Genomic DNA, 17,207 nt, shown 5'->3' on the forward strand with positions numbered 1-17,207 from the left:
AGAAGTTCATACGATATGCCACTGTCATGTTTCTCCCATCTAAAGGAGCAGAAAGCTGAGACAGCACCGTCTGTATGTGTCCAGACCATGGAGACGGTGACATATAGGAGTAGATCAGGTGACATAATCCTGTGGGAAGTAAAGGGACAGGCACACAATCCCACACACATTCCTGCATGCACAAACACGCACGGACACACACACACACACACACAGTGAGTTATTAACATATTGACAAGCAACATGACAGGAGTGTGTGTATTAGCAGGAAGGACCCTCATGTGGTAATAGGAGGGGGGAAGGGGGGACTAGAGAGGGACAAAAGGAATGCATAACATGGGAACAAAGCCAAGAGAAAAAAGTTCATGGGTGCGTAGAATTCAGTATGAATCCCCAAGGAAGCCCAGTGTATAAATGCAGACAATGGATGTGTGTCTTATTCTAGAGAGAGCTGTTCTCGGTTTGCCTTTAGCCACCAGATTCAAGGTACTGATTTCATTTTCCCAATTGTGTATWATTATTGATATGAATTATTATGTCAAAATTGTGAAATATCCCAATTTACTGTGAAGAATAGAATTGTGAACTTGGGCCACAGTTCAATAACAGGCCCACGATAATGTAATGAAATAAATGCATGCAATATAGGGAAAACCTATGTCATTCTGAAACTTATCACCCTACAGTCAATACACTGGGTAGAGATAGTATGCCATCTACTGACCAGTTGTTGCCATTGTTGAAGGAATTGAATTGCAGCATGGTTAAGGTGATATTATGAATGTTATCATTTAGCCTCACATTATAACAAAATATATATATTATTGCTTCCTGTCCCACAAAAAAAACTAATAGCATGGGAATAAATACATTTCTGAAACCTGTGCAATCTGAGGATGAACAAGAGAACAGCTTTCTTTGATTGTTATGATTCAAAATGAAAACAGGGGTTTCCTGGTTACAGGTAGACCTACTGTAGTAGGGCGGTTGGTCAGGTTTGGTTTGTCCTTCGTAGGGTGATAGACATGGAGGTGTGTCTGAATTACTATATTTCATATATCTTACCTAAAAGATTGATCAAATYTTTTGAAGATGTAATGATATTTAGAATTGTACTGCATATTCCTACAGGACATTGATGATGCTCTCCAGGAGTATGAAATCAGGAGGGACATTGATGTCTGTCAACTTTACCTTGGCAAATAGTAGTCTTATCATTACTTCTAACTACGGAATCTATAACTTGAGAATGTCAAATGAGGCCCTATTCATTGCAAGGCTGTGGATGTGATGTGACCTGTAAATTATAATTTGTTGGAAAATATCTATCATGTCAGTATATGCCAGTATTATGTTACATAAAATGCTTTTTTGCAAATTAACTAAATCATATTATACTTGTCAATATTCCAGACTTGTCAAGATTATCCATGCTGAGATACTATTGGCTGAATAACAACAAGATACTGTAGCCAACATCACAAACAGATAATGATACTGTATACAGTTATATTAAATGTGGGAATGTGTGACACTCAAACACGAGGCATATCATGTCAGAATAGCCAAGAAAGGAAAAATAAWTTTTTTGACACAACAATGTATTGTAACAGTTTCACTAGTAAGTTGCTTATTTTCCAATTTTTGGAATATGATTTCAATATTTGTTGACATACCTCTTCTATCCAATAACTGCACTGACGGCAAGTTATGGACCACATATTGATGATATCTGGTCTATTGTGAGTAGCGATTCAGGAAAAAAGCTGGAAAAGCAATTGTCAAACAAACTTTGATCTACAATACTGTATCAAATCCAAAGGAGGCTGGTGGGGGGAGGTAAAGGAGGACYGGCTCATTGTAATGGCTGGAATGGAATTAATGGAATGGTATCAAACATATGGAAACCACATTTGACTCRGTTCCATTTGTTCCATTCCAACCATTAAAATTAGCCCATCTTCTTATATCTCCCCCCACCAGCCTCCACGGGTCCGATCTGTTTCTTCCTCACATAACCATGTCAAATGTGAGGGCCTTGGACTGCACAGTATCAGTGGAATCCCTATTCACTCACTGACAGTGTGGAGATGCTGCAAGTTCCTCAGCMCAGCCACGCAGTCCTCCAGCCTCTTCATCTGGTGTTTGTGCAGAAGAAGAACCCAATGGCAGGTTAGGTGTCTCAGAGCGCCAAGGAATGGGAAACATACAGTAAAGACAGTAGCCTGAGTGCCAGCCTGTTTCTGCTCTCTTAACAACTCCATGTGAAATTGTCATGCCGAACTTGGCTTGACAATGATAGTAATGGACTTCGCAAGAGCACAAACAGATCTGGGAACAGGCTATAAAGACAGGATAGGCATGTCTGCACTTGGGGATGGAAAACACAGATCCACAACAAGACAAACTCACACAGAGAACATGCAATGCAATGCTATAGCATATGCTTAGGAAAACAAAGATTGTAATATTTACATGAAATAGATATTTTATTATTTTGGAGCTAAAGTTCTGTTATGCAACAGTTGAGGAAATGGTAGAAGAGTTTGTTAATTTGAAACATTTACAGAGCATTATGGAGTGGATATGAAGTGGGATCCTTGTTGAACCTAAAGTGATGCCCGGTTGCCAGTGGTGAAGCAGGAGGAGAGGAACAGTTCATTACAGCCGTTTAGTATAGAACGCCATTGTGTCCCCCAGTCACTGGCATTTGGCAGGCGGGCAGAGACTTCTGCCAGTAGAGAGACTGGCATCTATGGGGAGGGATAGTACTGTACCATAGTACTGTACCAAAGGAGCTTTTTTAATATATTGACTTGAAAAATGTAGATAATYTGCAGTCAATTTGATCATTTTCATCTGACTTGCAGGTCACTATGGCTCAAGACAAATAAGGGATATGGGTGACTATCTCATGATACAAATTCTACAKTTGAATGTATGACTCCTAAAGTATTGAATGTTTTCAATGTCTATATACATGTGCTTCTCTGTGATGCTTATCTCTGCCCAGGAGCCCATTGGATGAAACAGCAGATCCCAGTGTGCGCAGGGCCATGCAGAGATCCATCATGCAGTTCTCCACTGTGGACTGGAAGGCCATTTCCACCGCCAAACAGAGAAAGCTAGGGGAATGGAACCGGCCAGGGGCCAACATCCTCACTGTCATCTTCAGCTAACTGCACCAGCAACACGAGGGGTGAATCTCAATTTTATTTAACAGATTCTTCATGTCCTCTCCTCCAATGCATTTTGAGAAGCCAAGGAGAGAATATCCCAGGGGAGGAACCTCAGATCTTCTGCTCCACTACGCTTTGAGAAGGAGGAGGATGTGAGGAAATACAATTGAGATTCTCACCTGAAGGTCATACCAGTGTGGTGTCATGRTGTATGAGCCTGTAGAGGGAGCTCTAGCTGAATTAAACCAGTCAATAGAATCAGTTTCCTCATTACTAACACACTACAGACACCCCAGTTTATTGTTACACAGTACAGGATGAACTTGAGGAAGAACTCTGGGAGTCTGAATCCTCACTGGTCTACATTAAGCAMCTTTCCCATGTGAGTGGAGTCTAGTCTTAGCCTGATCCCAGATGTTTGTGCTATCATAACGCAGTGTCATACGAAACAGTGTTTGGCATGTCAAGGAGTGGCATGATGACTGATACAAACAGACTGATACCCAGGCGAGTCTACTCTGTCATACGATCAAAAGCACATAGAAACAGTACTGTGGTGTTTATTCTGTTGTATTACAATCAGTCATTTGACATCTTTGAAACATCAGTATTCAACAAAACAGCAACATTGTTAGAGGGATTTGCCACGTTTCTTTTTCAGGAGGTTAAAGTAACTTCAAAATAATGTGGTTCTTGGCCAATTCAAGCCACTGTACGTTTGGAAACAATGTCCTTTTTCTATTAACTAGGGAAATGACTAGACGCAGAATTATTAGTTTTAAAGGACAAGAACAAACAGAATAGCAATTAAATCTACTACTACTTCTTCACATTACACTCCCTGAATCACTTTCCATTACTCTTGAACAAAAACCACCAACATAATTATATTAGTCTACATAGACATTTAACATTGAATATGAATGATGAAAAAAAATGGAAATAATAATAATAATAAGTATATATATTTTTTTAAAGCATAGACACTTGTGACCCTAACCCTTCTTCCATCGTGTGCAATAATGTTGCGTTGCTTTGATGGAAAACAATGTCAGATCATCAATAAATAAGGGATCCTTTCCCATGGGTTTAGGCCTTAAGCTTGTGTGAAACTCCTGCTTACTTCATCCCCAGGTTAACTGTTGTGCCTTACACGGCAGGCCTCCCTTAGACCTTCTAGGACAACAGTGTAGACCTGGAGTAGGGGAGACAGCAGGGTGTATAGGCATTGTGCAACTGTGTTGGACGTCCCTTACAGGCCCCCCTTCAGTTCTCCGTGTCTGGAGTGGTGGAGACAGGGCTGGGGAGAGGGGGGTCTGCTTGGTTGTCAGAGGGAGACGGGGAAGACGGAGAGTCTTCATTGGGTCCCACTGAGAGGTCCTGCATGGAGCCTGTCGCCGACTCTACCGCCTGGCTCTGCTCTGAGAAACACAGAAGGAGCCCACTGTTAGCATGATGCCTTGTAACACAACGCAATAGAAAGACTATTTAAGCTAACTACCACTTTTGAAGCTGAGGCGTCCTATTCAAAACCAAGAATCCTTTCGTAACCAATGTACAGTAGGTGTTTAATGTAATCCATGGTCACTTGGAAATTACAATGAGACATATACAAATTAAACAAGAGGTGACATGAAAATGTACAGCCCAAGAAGATTTCTCCAATACCTTTCCTCTGTCGCTCCATCAGCTTGGCTGACTCTGCCTCGTGCTTTTCTCTCTGGTCCTGAAGCTGCTTGCAGACCTTCTTATGGGTGAACCAGTGCATTTTCTGGCAGGCTGGGGCACAGTATATCACCTATAGGAACACAAAAACGTTGCACGTGTTGGTGGAAAAATAGAGGCCCATGCATCGGATGCAAGGATACATAATGACAGATTGACCATTGCAGGTCTATGAATGATGACAGTGGCTATGTTACCGTAGAAACGCGCATTGTGCCTACCATTTTACAGATGGAGCATCTCTTCTCTGCTCCCTTCTCCCCACAGGTGGTACAGAACTCRGCGTCCATGAAGCCCACCTGTCCTGTTATAGCCTGGGTCAAAACTGAGATGGCTGTAGGATCGTTACCCTGACCAGGACAGAAAGGGGAAATGGGAGAGAAAATTCTAAATATACACTAGATATACAGTACAAACAATTGAAAATGACACTAAGGGTCAAAGATTTAGCCTAGTCATGAATACAAAAAAAAAACTATTTTAAAATGGGAAATCCTCATTGAGCATGCTTTTTAGTCCATGACTAAGCTTGATCATTGTCCGGGAAACCGGGCCTAACAGTATAAAAGCTTAAAAAGGTTAAGCCCACAACAGGAAACTATTACGAGTGGAGCTTTACTCAAACTGATGTTGCAAAATTAGTCATTACTAAATACACAGACAGACAGAGAGAGACACAGACAGACAGACACAGAGAGACAGAGAGAGAGCATGACTGTAAAAGCCCTTTGTGACAACTACTGATGGAAAAGGGGCTTCATAAATCAATTTGATTGATGACTGATTGACTCACGATCTCCACGGGAGCGATACTTCGGACCAGCTGCTGCAGCAGTGTGGCGTCGCAGTAGGGGAACTTGCGGATGCACTCTCTGATGAATTTCTCCTGGAACAGCGGGAAGCCGTCACTGTCCCGGCCCTTCAACAAGCTGCATTGGGACAGCAATGACATCTGGGGTTATATACATTGCAATACAGTATATATAACAATCAAAAAGATGTAGTATGTCAGAGTGTTTCTACACATCATCAGTGCAGCCAGATATATGCATTACACATCAATTTCTTCCTCATCTTTCTGACTTTTTGCATTGAGATCCTCTGTCCGTCCAGTTTAATAAAAAAATAAATAGTAATAACAGTGTCCGGGAAACCGGCCCCATATGTATTTACATGTTCATATGTGTATACTCTATGCATGTCCGGGAAACAAGCCCATACAGTCCAAAACCGTCGCCCACCTCTTGATGAGTCCTTCCAGCTTGTCGTCGCACTCCTTGAGGAAGGAGGCACACTTCTGCAGCACACAACTAATGTAGTGCATCTTCATGGCCAGCACCTCGTTCATGTCCTGCTGCTTCACACACTTCTCACAGATCAGCTCCATCACCCGCCGGCACTTCTCCAGGGCCTCCGCCTCGGCCAGCACCGGGTTCTCCTTCACCAGAAGCACCATCTGGGAGAGACAGAGAGAGAAGGGGSGGGTGGTGTCTCATACACTATAAAGGGTGACATAACAGCTCCCTATGTAGGATGCATTGCCAACTGCCACATAAACCACTATTCCCCAAAAAGCTATGCTTTATAAAAAGGTGACATAAAGCACAGATAGGGTTATATTGGTGGTCTTTGTGTTTTGTCTTTTACAGTTCTCCCACAGAAAAGGTCTGCTTTCTTTTTTTTTGCCTGATATCCTTGCTGGTCTGAGTGGTCCAGTGTACACATTGCTTTGATCAAATATGCATCACTTAATATCTCACTCCAAAACCACTATTCCATAATGTGGCCCAGAGACAGCAGTGATGGTATTTTACCTTGACGGGGTTGAGGTTGGTGCTCATGATGATCTTGTGGAGGGGCCCTGCCAGTTTGGGGGGCAGCTTGGGCTCCTTCTCCAGCCCCTGGCGTTTGGTGTAATACTCCAGCTTGGCCCGCGAGAAGAAGTTGTTGATCACCGTCACACAGTCGTGCTGCCCTGGGGAGAGGGAGAGGAGATACACCTGGGTGAGAAACAAGTACCGAAGTCTCACTGTGACAGAGGTTGCATTCATAAAGCTCCAAACAGAATGTGCCCTAATGAACACAATCAGAATAAAGGGGGGCAATGCCAATACGGAGTCATTCTAGTTAATTCTACGTCACAGACATCAAAAACATTTCCATCGGTGTCCGTATGTGGCAGGGTCTACAGTCAATCACGGATTACAAAAAGAAAACCAGCCCCGTCGTGGACACCGATGTCTTGCTCCCAGACAAACTAAACAACTTCTTTGCTCGCTTTGAGGACAATACAGTGCCACTGACACGGCCCACAACCAAAATCTGCGGGCTCTCCTACACCGCAGCCAACGTGAGTAAAACATTTAAACGTGTTAACCCTTGCATGGCTGCCGGCCCAGACGGCATTCCTAGCCGCGTTCTCAGAGCATGTGCAGACCAGCRGGCTGGTGTGTTTAAGGACATATTCAATCAATCCTTATCCCAGTCTGCTGTTCCCACATGCTTCAAGAGAGKCACCATTGTTCCTGTTCCCAAGAAAGATGGGGTAACTGAGCTAAACAACTATTGCCCCGTAGCACTCACTTCCGTCATCATGAAGTGCTTTGAGAGAGTAGTCAAGGATCATATCACCTCCACCCTACCTGACACCCTAGACCCACTCCAATAGGTCCACAGATGACGCAATCACACTGCACAATCTCATCTGGACAAGAGGAATACATATGMAAGAATGCTGTTCCTCGATTACAGCTCAGCTCAGCATTTAACACCATAGTACCCTGGGTCTCGACCCCGCCKTGTGCAACTGGGTCCTGGACTTTCTGAAGGGCCGCCCCCCGCTGATCCTCAACACTGGGGCCCCATAAGGGTGCGTTCTCAGCCCTCTCCTGTACTCCCTGTTCACCCATGACTGCGTGGCCATGCACGCCTCCAACTCAATCATCAAGTTTGCAGATGATACTACAGTGGTAGGCTTGATTACCAACAACGACGGCCTACAGGGAGGAGGTGAGTGAGAGCCCTCGCAGTGTGGTGTCAGGAAAATAACCTCACACTCAACGTCAACAAAACAAAGGAGATGATAGTGGACTTCAGGAAACAGCAGGAAACAGCAGAGGGAGCACCCCCCTATCCACATTGACAGGACAGTAGTGGAGAAGGTGGAAAGTTCCTCAGCGTACACGTCACAGACAAACTGAAATGGTCCATTCACACAGACATCGTGGTGAAAAATGCGCAACAGCGCCTCTTCAACCTCAGGAGGCTGAAGAATTTTGACTTGTCACCAAAAACACTCAAACGCACAATCGAGAGCATCCTGTCGGGCTGTATCACCAACTGGTACGACACCTGCTCCGCCTACAACAGTAAGGCTCTCCAGAGGGTAGTGAGGTCTGCACAACGCATTGCCGGGGGCAAACTACCTGCCCTCCAGGACACCTACACCACCCGATTTCACAGGAAGGCCAAAAAGATCAAGGAAAACAACCACCCGAGCCACTGCCTGTTCACCCCGCTATCATCCAGAAAGCGAGGTCAGTACAGGTGCATCAAAGCTGGGACCGAGAGACTGAAAAACAGCTTCTATCTCAAGGCCATCAAACTGTTAAACAGCCATCACTAACATTGAGTGGCTGCTGCCAACATACTGACTGAAATCTCTAGCCACTTTAATAATTACAAATTGGATGTAATAAATGTATCACTAGTCACTTTAAACAATGCCACTTTATATAATGTTTACATACCCTACATTACTCATCTCATATGTATATACTGTACTCTGTACCATCTACTTCATCTTGCATATGCCACACGGCCATCGCTCATCCATATATTTATATGTACATATTCTCATTCATTCCTTTACACTTGTATGTATAAGGTAGTTGTGAAATTGTTAAGATTACTTGCTCGATATTACTGCACGGTCGGAACTAGAAGCACAAGCATTTCGCTACACTCGCAATTAACATCTGCTAACCATGTGTATGTGACCAATAAAATGTGATTTGATTAGATTTTTTATTATGTGTGAAATCCTTACTGTACATACCGACAAACGCAGCCATCTGAGATGCTGTTCGCCCGACGGAGTTGACCACATCTGTCTCCGCTCCTGCATCTAACATCATCCAGGTGATATCAGTCTTACCTAMATGGCAAGGCGGGGAGAAAAGAGTTACCGCACACAGTCAAATCAACGAATTCCCCCATGGTGCACCTGATATACAGGGATATCCTTTCTCAGCGATACAAACTGTGAGAAAATGTGCCTACCTGATAGCCCAGCGAACATCAGTGCCGTGTAGCCATGCTCGTGTTCATTACAGTTCACATCTGCCCCGTGTTGCAGTAGCAGCTTGCACATGTCCACCTTGCCCTTGTATGCAGCGTGCATGAGGGGAGTCATCCCATTCTGAGGAGGAGAAACAGAACTGTCAGTAGTGTATGTTGTAGATATGCATAATTTAAGTAGCCCATTAGACAAATGATGCTGAATTAAATCTACGCAAAGAAATTTCCCATTGCACAACATTGTAGAATGCACAATGAGATTACGGAAAATAGCCTTTGCTAAACTGTGGAGTGCCTGTACTGCACTGCCTGCTTCTTGAGGAGCAGACATAGGCAATGTTATGAAACAAAAAGAGACATGCTGCCTGTCGTTTTCTTACTGTCCAGTTTGCTGACAAATTATGAAGAGCATAAATCAATAACTTAAAAACGAATGTTATAATAGAATATCGTTGAAAAATTCGAACCCATTTCTGCCTTTACCTCATCCAAACAGTTGACTCTGACATCCTTGCAGCCCAATAATCTTGAGGCTTCTTGAACATTTCCTGAGAAAAAGCATCAAAGGTCAATCATTACTTGTACACGCATGCTGTACGTTCAAGGGATTGTATTGCATTTAAAGCTATGAACACTGCCTCAAGCTAACCAAGGCTTGAAACAACCAACAGTTGTCTTGTCTAGAAAACTGTTCAAGCAATTTCATGAACTGGCTAGCTAGCTAACATAACTTCTAGAACAGTACTAACGTTAGCAGAGTTATAACTATCTGTAGTAACGTTATTAGCTTGGCTAGCTAGCTACAGTAGTTAGCAAGTTTCCTTCCAATGCAACTTGCTGGATTGAGCTATCAAGTTAGCCATATAGCCACCACCATTAGAAACATAATTTAACCCATTAGATAACGTACTAGCTAAATGAAAAATGGTACATGAATCTCAGATATATTATCTAGACTACAGTAGCAAGCGTATTGTCTAGCTAGCTAGCATTAAAGTAAAGAGGCTTTACCTGCAGCAATAACTACGAATAATTCCCTCTCAGTGGAAGATAGATCTCCCTTCTTCGGAGCTGACATATTGGCTACAATTGTGTGTAAAAAAAAATAATCTGTGAATGAAATAAGACAAATATTGATAATTATGAGTGACACTAAATTATAGACTATCGCGATGTTTGGTTTTCATCCTGAAGCTTGCGAGTCTTGCTAGCTGGCTGTTGGGGTTAAAAAGGTGGTCAGACTGGACCACGTTGTACAATACAGGGGTGGGCATTGAAATTCATATTAACTATTTCAAATGTTTCTCTTCCGTTGAAGACATTAACACAGAAAGTAAATAATAAGCACAGATATTATTGCAGTATACAAAATTGCAACACCTTAATTATTTAGCATAATATGAACTGCTTTCAAAGCCCATTCTCCCCCCTTTTTCAACATTTGTTAGCAGTTCCACAGAAGTTTAGAAAGTCAATTATTGATATGTTGAAGCGTTTAGACTGTACATCTTTTATACATTGTTGCTCTAGCCGTCGGTGTTCTTCAATATGTTTTAGTGGGGTATAATTCATCACATTTGTCCATAAGCACTAGCACACTTTCATAACTTGAATAATAAATATTAAGGTGTTTTATTGAAAAGCAATAGTGTTGTTTATCAATGTCCCAAATAAAAAATAAAGATTCGAGATACATTAGTGTCATAACCAGTCATTATATGCTCCCATTGTTTCAAAAGTATTTTTCCTCATCCATTGTAGATTAAACCCCTACAAAAAAAGAGTGCAGTTTTGAAACTGCAGTCCACCGTGGTATTTTGAAGCAGTAATTGCAAATGCAGTTGAACTGCAGTTATACTGCACTCTAACTGCAGTTACACTGCAAAATTATTGCAGTAAAAACTTTTTGGATGCAGAATTTGCAGCATACTGCCCTCTATTTTTCGTTCGGGAATATTTCATGTGAAATGTTTTAGAGTGCAGTCTAGTCCTAGTTAACCTCCCTAGTGGCGCAGCGGTCTAATGCACTCAGTGCTAGAGACGTTAATACAGACCCTGATTCGATTCCAGGCTGTATCATTGGGCGACGCCCACAATTGGCCKTGCGTCGTCCGGGTTAGGGTTTGACCCGGGTAGACCGTCATTGTCAATAATAATTTGTTCTTAGCTGACTTGCCTAGTTAAATAAATGATAAATAAATAAACATGCACAGTATCTGGGAATTAAAATAACACCTTGGTAATCACTTGGCCTTGGTAATCACTTGGCTCAGCCATCACACCATGTTTTTGCGATATTTGCATATGTGAAGTCATAATTTCAAGACGACCAATCAGGTAAGTTGAAAAGCTATTTCCCTGGACTGAGCCCTCCTTGCAATCCTACCCACCTGTAAAACGCCACAGGCACTGTTTGACATTCAATGATAAGACTTAATTACTTTTCAACTCTGATACGTTTGAGTCTGAGAATTGCTTTGTTCGAGAGGATAAAAAACGAGTATCGACAATGGTTTGCGGAGGATTTGTTTGCACGAAGAATTCCCTATGCGCTCTGAACATACTTTATGTTGTAAGTACCACGCACATATGTTTCCATATGGGACCGTATTGTTCTTGATGATAGGCTATTAATGAAAGTGCAAAAGACAACATGATTCTAGCCAAGAATGATATAGCCAGGGKAAGAAGGCTGTCGTGCAAATTAAGTCGTTGTGACACCTATCAAAATGATGGTAGGCTACATTCCAAACAGTTGCCCAAATGTCTCTTAGTTAATGCAGTCTACATTATTGGTTCCCAACCAGGGGTACTTGGCCTATCCACTGGGGGTACTTAAGAAGCCTCATGATACCATAAACCTACTAGTAAAATGTATTTATGGGATTACTTCAAGGTTACACGCGGCAGAACAACATTTTGTTGGTACAGTAACCGAAAAAGGTTGGGAACCATTTGTCTAAACCATATCTGTAAAGTGTGATTGATACATTATCGTCTTGCAATTAATATATAATCAAAGTACTCAATGTGATACTTTGTAAATGTCTTAACAAGTCTTGTATTATCTATTCAATGTATTTATTTCATCTAAACAGACTTTAATCAGCCTGAATGTGGTAGCCTGAATACAGATGGTGTTGACTTTGCCCACATCAAAGAAATCAGCATGAAGTTTCCTTTTCAGTGCTTTTCCGTTCCCAGTGGATTTCTGTCATCACTTTGTATTGTGCTTGGTCTTCAGATGGTGAGCTTGCTGCTGATTGGAGTAGCTGCTTGGGGGAAATGGTTTGGCCTGGTCTCCAGTTTTCGGGTGGTGGCTGGTATCATTGGTGTGGGCATCTTCCTGTTATTTGTGGCCTTCGTGGGCCTCTGTGGTGCCCTGAAGCACCACCAGGTCCTGCTGTTCTTTGTATCCTTCAATCAGGAGTAGGGTGAAGTTGCCCCTAGACACTGAACTTGGGTCATGTTTTTTTTTGCATTTTTACAGCTAATGTTTAGGATTGGGGGAAGGGAAGCTGATCCTAGATCCTTTCATCACCATGTGACATGATTACACAGGGTTGGTTTTGTGTACTTGTAATGTGTTTTATTCATGTCACATCATTACATAGTCAGGTAGGTGAATACAAACTACTACAACACAAGACATATTGAAACAAACACAGAGAACTGTTGTATACTAGAGGATCCTAGTCTCAATGTGTTTTTAACTGCTCTATCCAGACTACACTTAACTGCTATTTTCTCACTTTATGAACAATTCTCTTTCAAATACACAGCCTAGTGTTGCCTAGTTGGTTGTCACATGTGAGCTTCCTTAGTTGGCCTCAGTACATGATTATCCTGTTCCTGGTGTTCATGGTGCAGCTGTCAGTGTCTGCCGCATGTCTGGCTATCAATAAAGAGCAGCAGGTACGTGACAATAAATGATGTGTATTATGTGACTCATGACCACTTAATCTGTAGAACACCTTAAATAAATACTGGACATCATTCATACTTTACTTCTATGTCCTGTATTAGCTATTTGACAAATGGCTAATGCACAACATAAATGGAAAGTGTGAATGATTTCCAGTTGATCTCAAAGAAGCACTCTGATGACATGCTGATTGAATTATGTGACCAGAGCCTCATCTCCCTGCACCGCTTCATCCATTTCCCCCACTGTAGAAAGAACTCCTAGAGGTGGGCTGGAACAAGTCCGAGGCCACTCAGAAGGATGTGGAGAAAACTCTAAACTGCTGTGGCTTCTTCCATCCGAACTATAATGGCACCTGTGACGCGGTAAAGATGCTGGCTTGTTAGCAGTAAAAACCAGCAACATGTTTGTCAGTATCTTGAGTGATGGACACTTTACTTAAATTCTGTCCTGTCTACTTGCTTCCTCACACTACAGGACTGTTTCTCCAACCCATTATCCTGCAACCCTTGTGGTCCAATCATCCAAAGTCATGCTGAGGAGGTTTTACGCTTTGTGGGTGGGATTGGATGCTTCTTCAGCTTCACAGAGGTTAGCAACCTGCTGTAGCCTCATAGCAATGCAGTGGCAATGGGTGGAATTTGCTGTGTAACATAGTAAAAGGCTGTGGGATTCCTATGTAAATTGGAACTGAAAACAACACTTTGTAGTTGGGAATTTTACTGTCTGCATTTTTATATTATGTCATCAATACACTCTACATTTTAGACTTTTGATTTTGACGTCAGGAATGAATTAAACAATTCCAAATCTATTAACACAGTGTACAAAACATTAGGAACACCTGCTCTTTCCATGACAGACTGACCAGGTGAAAGCTATGATGCCTTATTGATGTCACTTGTTAAATCCACTTCAATCAGTGTAGATGACAGGGAGGAGCCAGGTTAAAGGAGATTCAAGTCTTGATATATGAATTGTGTCTGCGTCATTCAGAGGGAGAATGGGCAAGACAAGATTTCAACTGGGTATGGTAATGAGTGCCAGGCTCACCAGTTTGAGTGTGTCAAGAACTGCAACGCTGCTGGTGTTTTCATGCTCAACACTTTCCCATGGGTATCAAGAATGGTCCACCAGGACATCCAGTCAACTTGACACAATGTTGGGACACATTGGTGTCAACATTGGCCAGCATCCCTGTGGAACACGTCACACCTTGTAAAGTCCATTCCCCAACGAATTGTGGCTTTTAAGGGCAAAAGGAAATGCAACTCAGATATTAGGAAGGTGTTCTAATGTTTTGTACATGTTTTGTACATATTGTGCTTTAGTATTAATTGAATCAAATATTCACCCATTTTTTTTCTCCATCTAATTTCAGATCCTGGGAGTGTGGCTAACACACAGATACAGAAATCAGAAGGATTCCCGTCCGAACTCTGGTGCATTTCTGTAACTAGCCTGTTCATAAACTCAACTTTGCACTGTCATGCATTTGTATTTAGATCCTGTGTGACTTTTATCTTACGATTATGTTTCCTATTAGGATATTTTCATTGCTGTGATAATATAACTATGCGTTGATATCTAATACTATTGGCTGTTTTCCGACAAAGTTTGTGAAAAACGATTCCAATCAATTTAAATCTTGAGTGATGGACACTGAAATCGAGAGCAGTTACTTTAAGGTTTAATCTGACTGAGGTCACTGATTGGAGTCGTGAGCAAATGTCATGCACCTTATGCAAACAGAGCACAGACATAGGGTAAAGGCAGCGAGCAATGTTTCCTGGTAAGCTGTCTGTGGATTCCCAGTTTCAAACCCGGCTTTCTTTGGGTACACACAGTGCTGTCTTTGTTGCAGTGTATGGGGGGGTATTAGATGTCACACGGATGCCAACAGATTCATCCTTTTTTTCAGATTCAGCCCTACTAAAGTTTAAATAGTCYATCACTTCACAGAACATGTACCAATCCAGACATTAAGCTTTTTTTTGTCTTCATTTCTAAACCGTTAGGCTATATTGTCCTATTCATCTGAAAGCGTCAAGCATRYCACAAACTGATTTGGTATCAGTTCATATTACAACCCATTTCTAAACATCTGGTGTAGGCTATTATCTTAATGTCACAACCAAAAATACAATTCTCAAAATGAGATTCAGGAAGGAAGTTTACTGCTGTGATTTCTTCACTGGAACTGGTGTAGTGTGACTTCAATTCTTCCCCCATCACACTAGTTTAACTGTTCTCCAGTTAACATTAGGGTTTGCATAGAAACTTGCCTTTCCTAATTTGCCCCCCCCCCCCTCTGAGATCTACCTTAGATACAGAGCACAGTGAGTTGCAATGCAGTTTTATGACAAAGTAAAAATATGTAGCTCAGTGCTGTGTTAGTCACGCCTAAGGCTACATCCCTGCCTTCCAAACAGGATGGGAACCAGGACCCAACTGTATTCCCTTTCATTCTTCTTTAGGCTGCCCAACCTGTTCATGAAGGCATCGCTATACCTAAATCAATGTTAAAGCTTAACAAACTGGCTCTTTATATTTGTATGATCAACTTAGCACATGTGGAACCAATGTGAGCTGTTCTGTGATGGCAATGTGTTGCTAGTGTATAGTGCCACTAGCTGTCAGTGGTAAAATGTTTCACCATGCAAATGACCGTTGGTCACCAACCTGTCGATCTTCAAGGCATTCATAGTCGATCATCAAACATTTCTGTAGAAAAGCCAACTATAAAAGCTGTGATAAATGCTTGTGTTCCTTTTGTTTTTTTGTGTTGTGCTGTTGGCGGTATGTGCACTTTTTCAGAAGCCCTGCGCACCGGGAGGCAAAGTGTTCCCATTTCATTTGTCTGACAAGAGAAACTCCACCTGACGGGGAGATCTGGGGCCAGCTCTCCGATTGGGCTGGCCAATCGGATAGCTCAAATCACGGCGTTTATAGCGCTTCCACGACAGTTTAATACTAACCGATGTAAGATTTAATAACGTTTAAAACCATTACTACAGAGACTGTCAAAGAATACAGCAAAGATCTGTTTTATGACTGAATTAATATGACATTTTTGATTCGGCAAGGTCAACAATCTTTATTCAACACTTGCAAAACAAAACGCGCTTCTTCATGCTTCCACGTCCGCTGTAATGAATGAGTAGCCAAGTGGATCGGCAGCCCTGCGTTTTTATTATTAGCAGGTCGTCTTTTTTTTTTCTTTTTTTTTTTAAATTAACTTTCTCCGGTCATAGGAACAACACGAATTTTTGAACGAGTTTCGCCATCAGGTGGAAGACCGTGTCCCCTCGGGTCAGTCTCACCGGAAGAAAAGGAGAGAGCAAGGACAGTGAGAGGAGCACCGTCTGCTACGCTCTCCCTCAGCTGAGACGAATGCCGTGTTCAGAACAACTCGTAAACCTCCGACTTCACTGCGTCCAAGACCATTGGGAACTCGGGGGAAAAAATAGATCCGACTGGGAAAGATCGTTTTGAACGGCCATCCAACTCTGAATCCCAATTCAGAAACTGACATCTTTCTAGACCTCCGACCTGAAGATCACTGGCGTCATGATTTGACCTAGTTTTTTCCCCAAGTTCCCAGGTGTCTTGAAAGCATCATGAKCATCAGACGCAGGTACCATCAGTCCAGTAAAATAAAATGACTTGCAAATTATTTCAATTTATGCTCAGCTGTGCCTTCCAAATGCTACACCAATCTATTGGTGATCTATTTTGTATTCAAAGCTCAAATGAAATATATGTTCTAAGAACAATATTGTCAAGGCAGGCATATAGGGGAGGGTCATCTGGGTTAGGGGAGGGTTTGGCTGGGGTAGGCTGTCACTGTAAAATAAGAATTTGTTCTTAACTGACACCTAGTTAAAATAAAGGTTAAATATAGCCAATATGCTGTGATAATGTATTAGGCCTATTGCACAAACCTCATTCTTATAGAACTGTTTTTATTAGGGTAATGTAAAAAATGAAAAAAAGTCATAAAAAAAAAAGTTGATAACTGCCCTAGACAACTGAAAGGCTGGTACTTATTGTTTCTCCACAAGCACCATTAAACAACA

The 17,207-nt window shown here is 42.0% G+C and overlaps 3 protein-coding genes across 3 annotated transcripts; 2 read left to right on the forward strand and 1 right to left on the reverse strand.

Annotated features, from left to right (window-relative positions):
* Nucleotides 1–1,025: 1,025 nt before the first annotated feature.
* LOC139027839 (leucine-rich repeat-containing protein 72) lies at nt 1,026–3,331 on the forward strand. The gene is given in 6 exon segments (XM_070443828.1): nt 1,026–1,031; nt 1,132–1,216; nt 1,399–1,468; nt 2,084–2,172; nt 2,633–2,768; nt 3,017–3,331. Coding segments are annotated over 6 exon segments (549 nt in total). The 3' UTR covers nt 3,180–3,331.
* Nucleotides 3,332–3,723: 392 nt separating this feature from the next.
* Nucleotides 3,724–10,426, reverse strand: LOC111965156 (ankyrin repeat and MYND domain-containing protein 2). The gene is made up of 10 exons (XM_023989179.2): nt 10,215–10,426; nt 9,687–9,751; nt 9,186–9,324; nt 8,962–9,060; nt 6,719–6,879; nt 6,146–6,360; nt 5,698–5,833; nt 5,126–5,254; nt 4,848–4,977; nt 3,724–4,600 (listed from the first exon to the last, which is right to left on the reverse strand). The coding sequence occupies exons 1-10, from the start codon at nt 10,279–10,281 to the stop codon at nt 4,446–4,448; spliced, it is 1,296 nt and encodes a 431-aa protein (XP_023844947.1). The 5' UTR covers nt 10,282–10,426; the 3' UTR covers nt 3,724–4,445.
* A 1,179-nt stretch (nt 10,427–11,605) lies between these two features.
* On the forward strand, nt 11,606–15,072 carry LOC111965157 (tetraspanin-13). The gene is made up of 6 exons (XM_023989181.2): nt 11,606–11,775; nt 12,448–12,615; nt 13,038–13,118; nt 13,380–13,493; nt 13,606–13,719; nt 14,510–15,072. The coding sequence occupies exons 1-6, from the start codon at nt 11,713–11,715 to the stop codon at nt 14,582–14,584; spliced, it is 615 nt and encodes a 204-aa protein (XP_023844949.1). The 5' UTR covers nt 11,606–11,712; the 3' UTR covers nt 14,585–15,072.
* Nucleotides 15,073–17,207: the final 2,135 nt, after the last annotated feature.

Source organism: Salvelinus sp. IW2-2015, linkage group LG6.1 (assembly GCF_002910315.2).
Source record: "Salvelinus sp. IW2-2015 linkage group LG6.1, ASM291031v2, whole genome shotgun sequence".
Taxonomy (NCBI): Eukaryota; Metazoa; Chordata; class Actinopteri; order Salmoniformes; family Salmonidae; genus Salvelinus; species Salvelinus sp. IW2-2015.

Coding starts and splice junctions, on each gene's coding strand:
- LOC111965157 (XM_023989181.2), top strand. CDS start 11,713: ATGGTTTGCGGAGGATTTGTTTGCACGAAGAATTCCCTATGCGCTCTG. Junction 12,616..13,037: donor ACCAGGTCCTGCTGTTCTTT/GTATCCTTCAAT, acceptor AGTTGGCCTCAG/TACATGATTATCCTGTTCCT. Junction 13,494..13,605: donor ATAATGGCACCTGTGACGCG/GTAAAGATGCTG, acceptor CTCACACTACAG/GACTGTTTCTCCAACCCATT.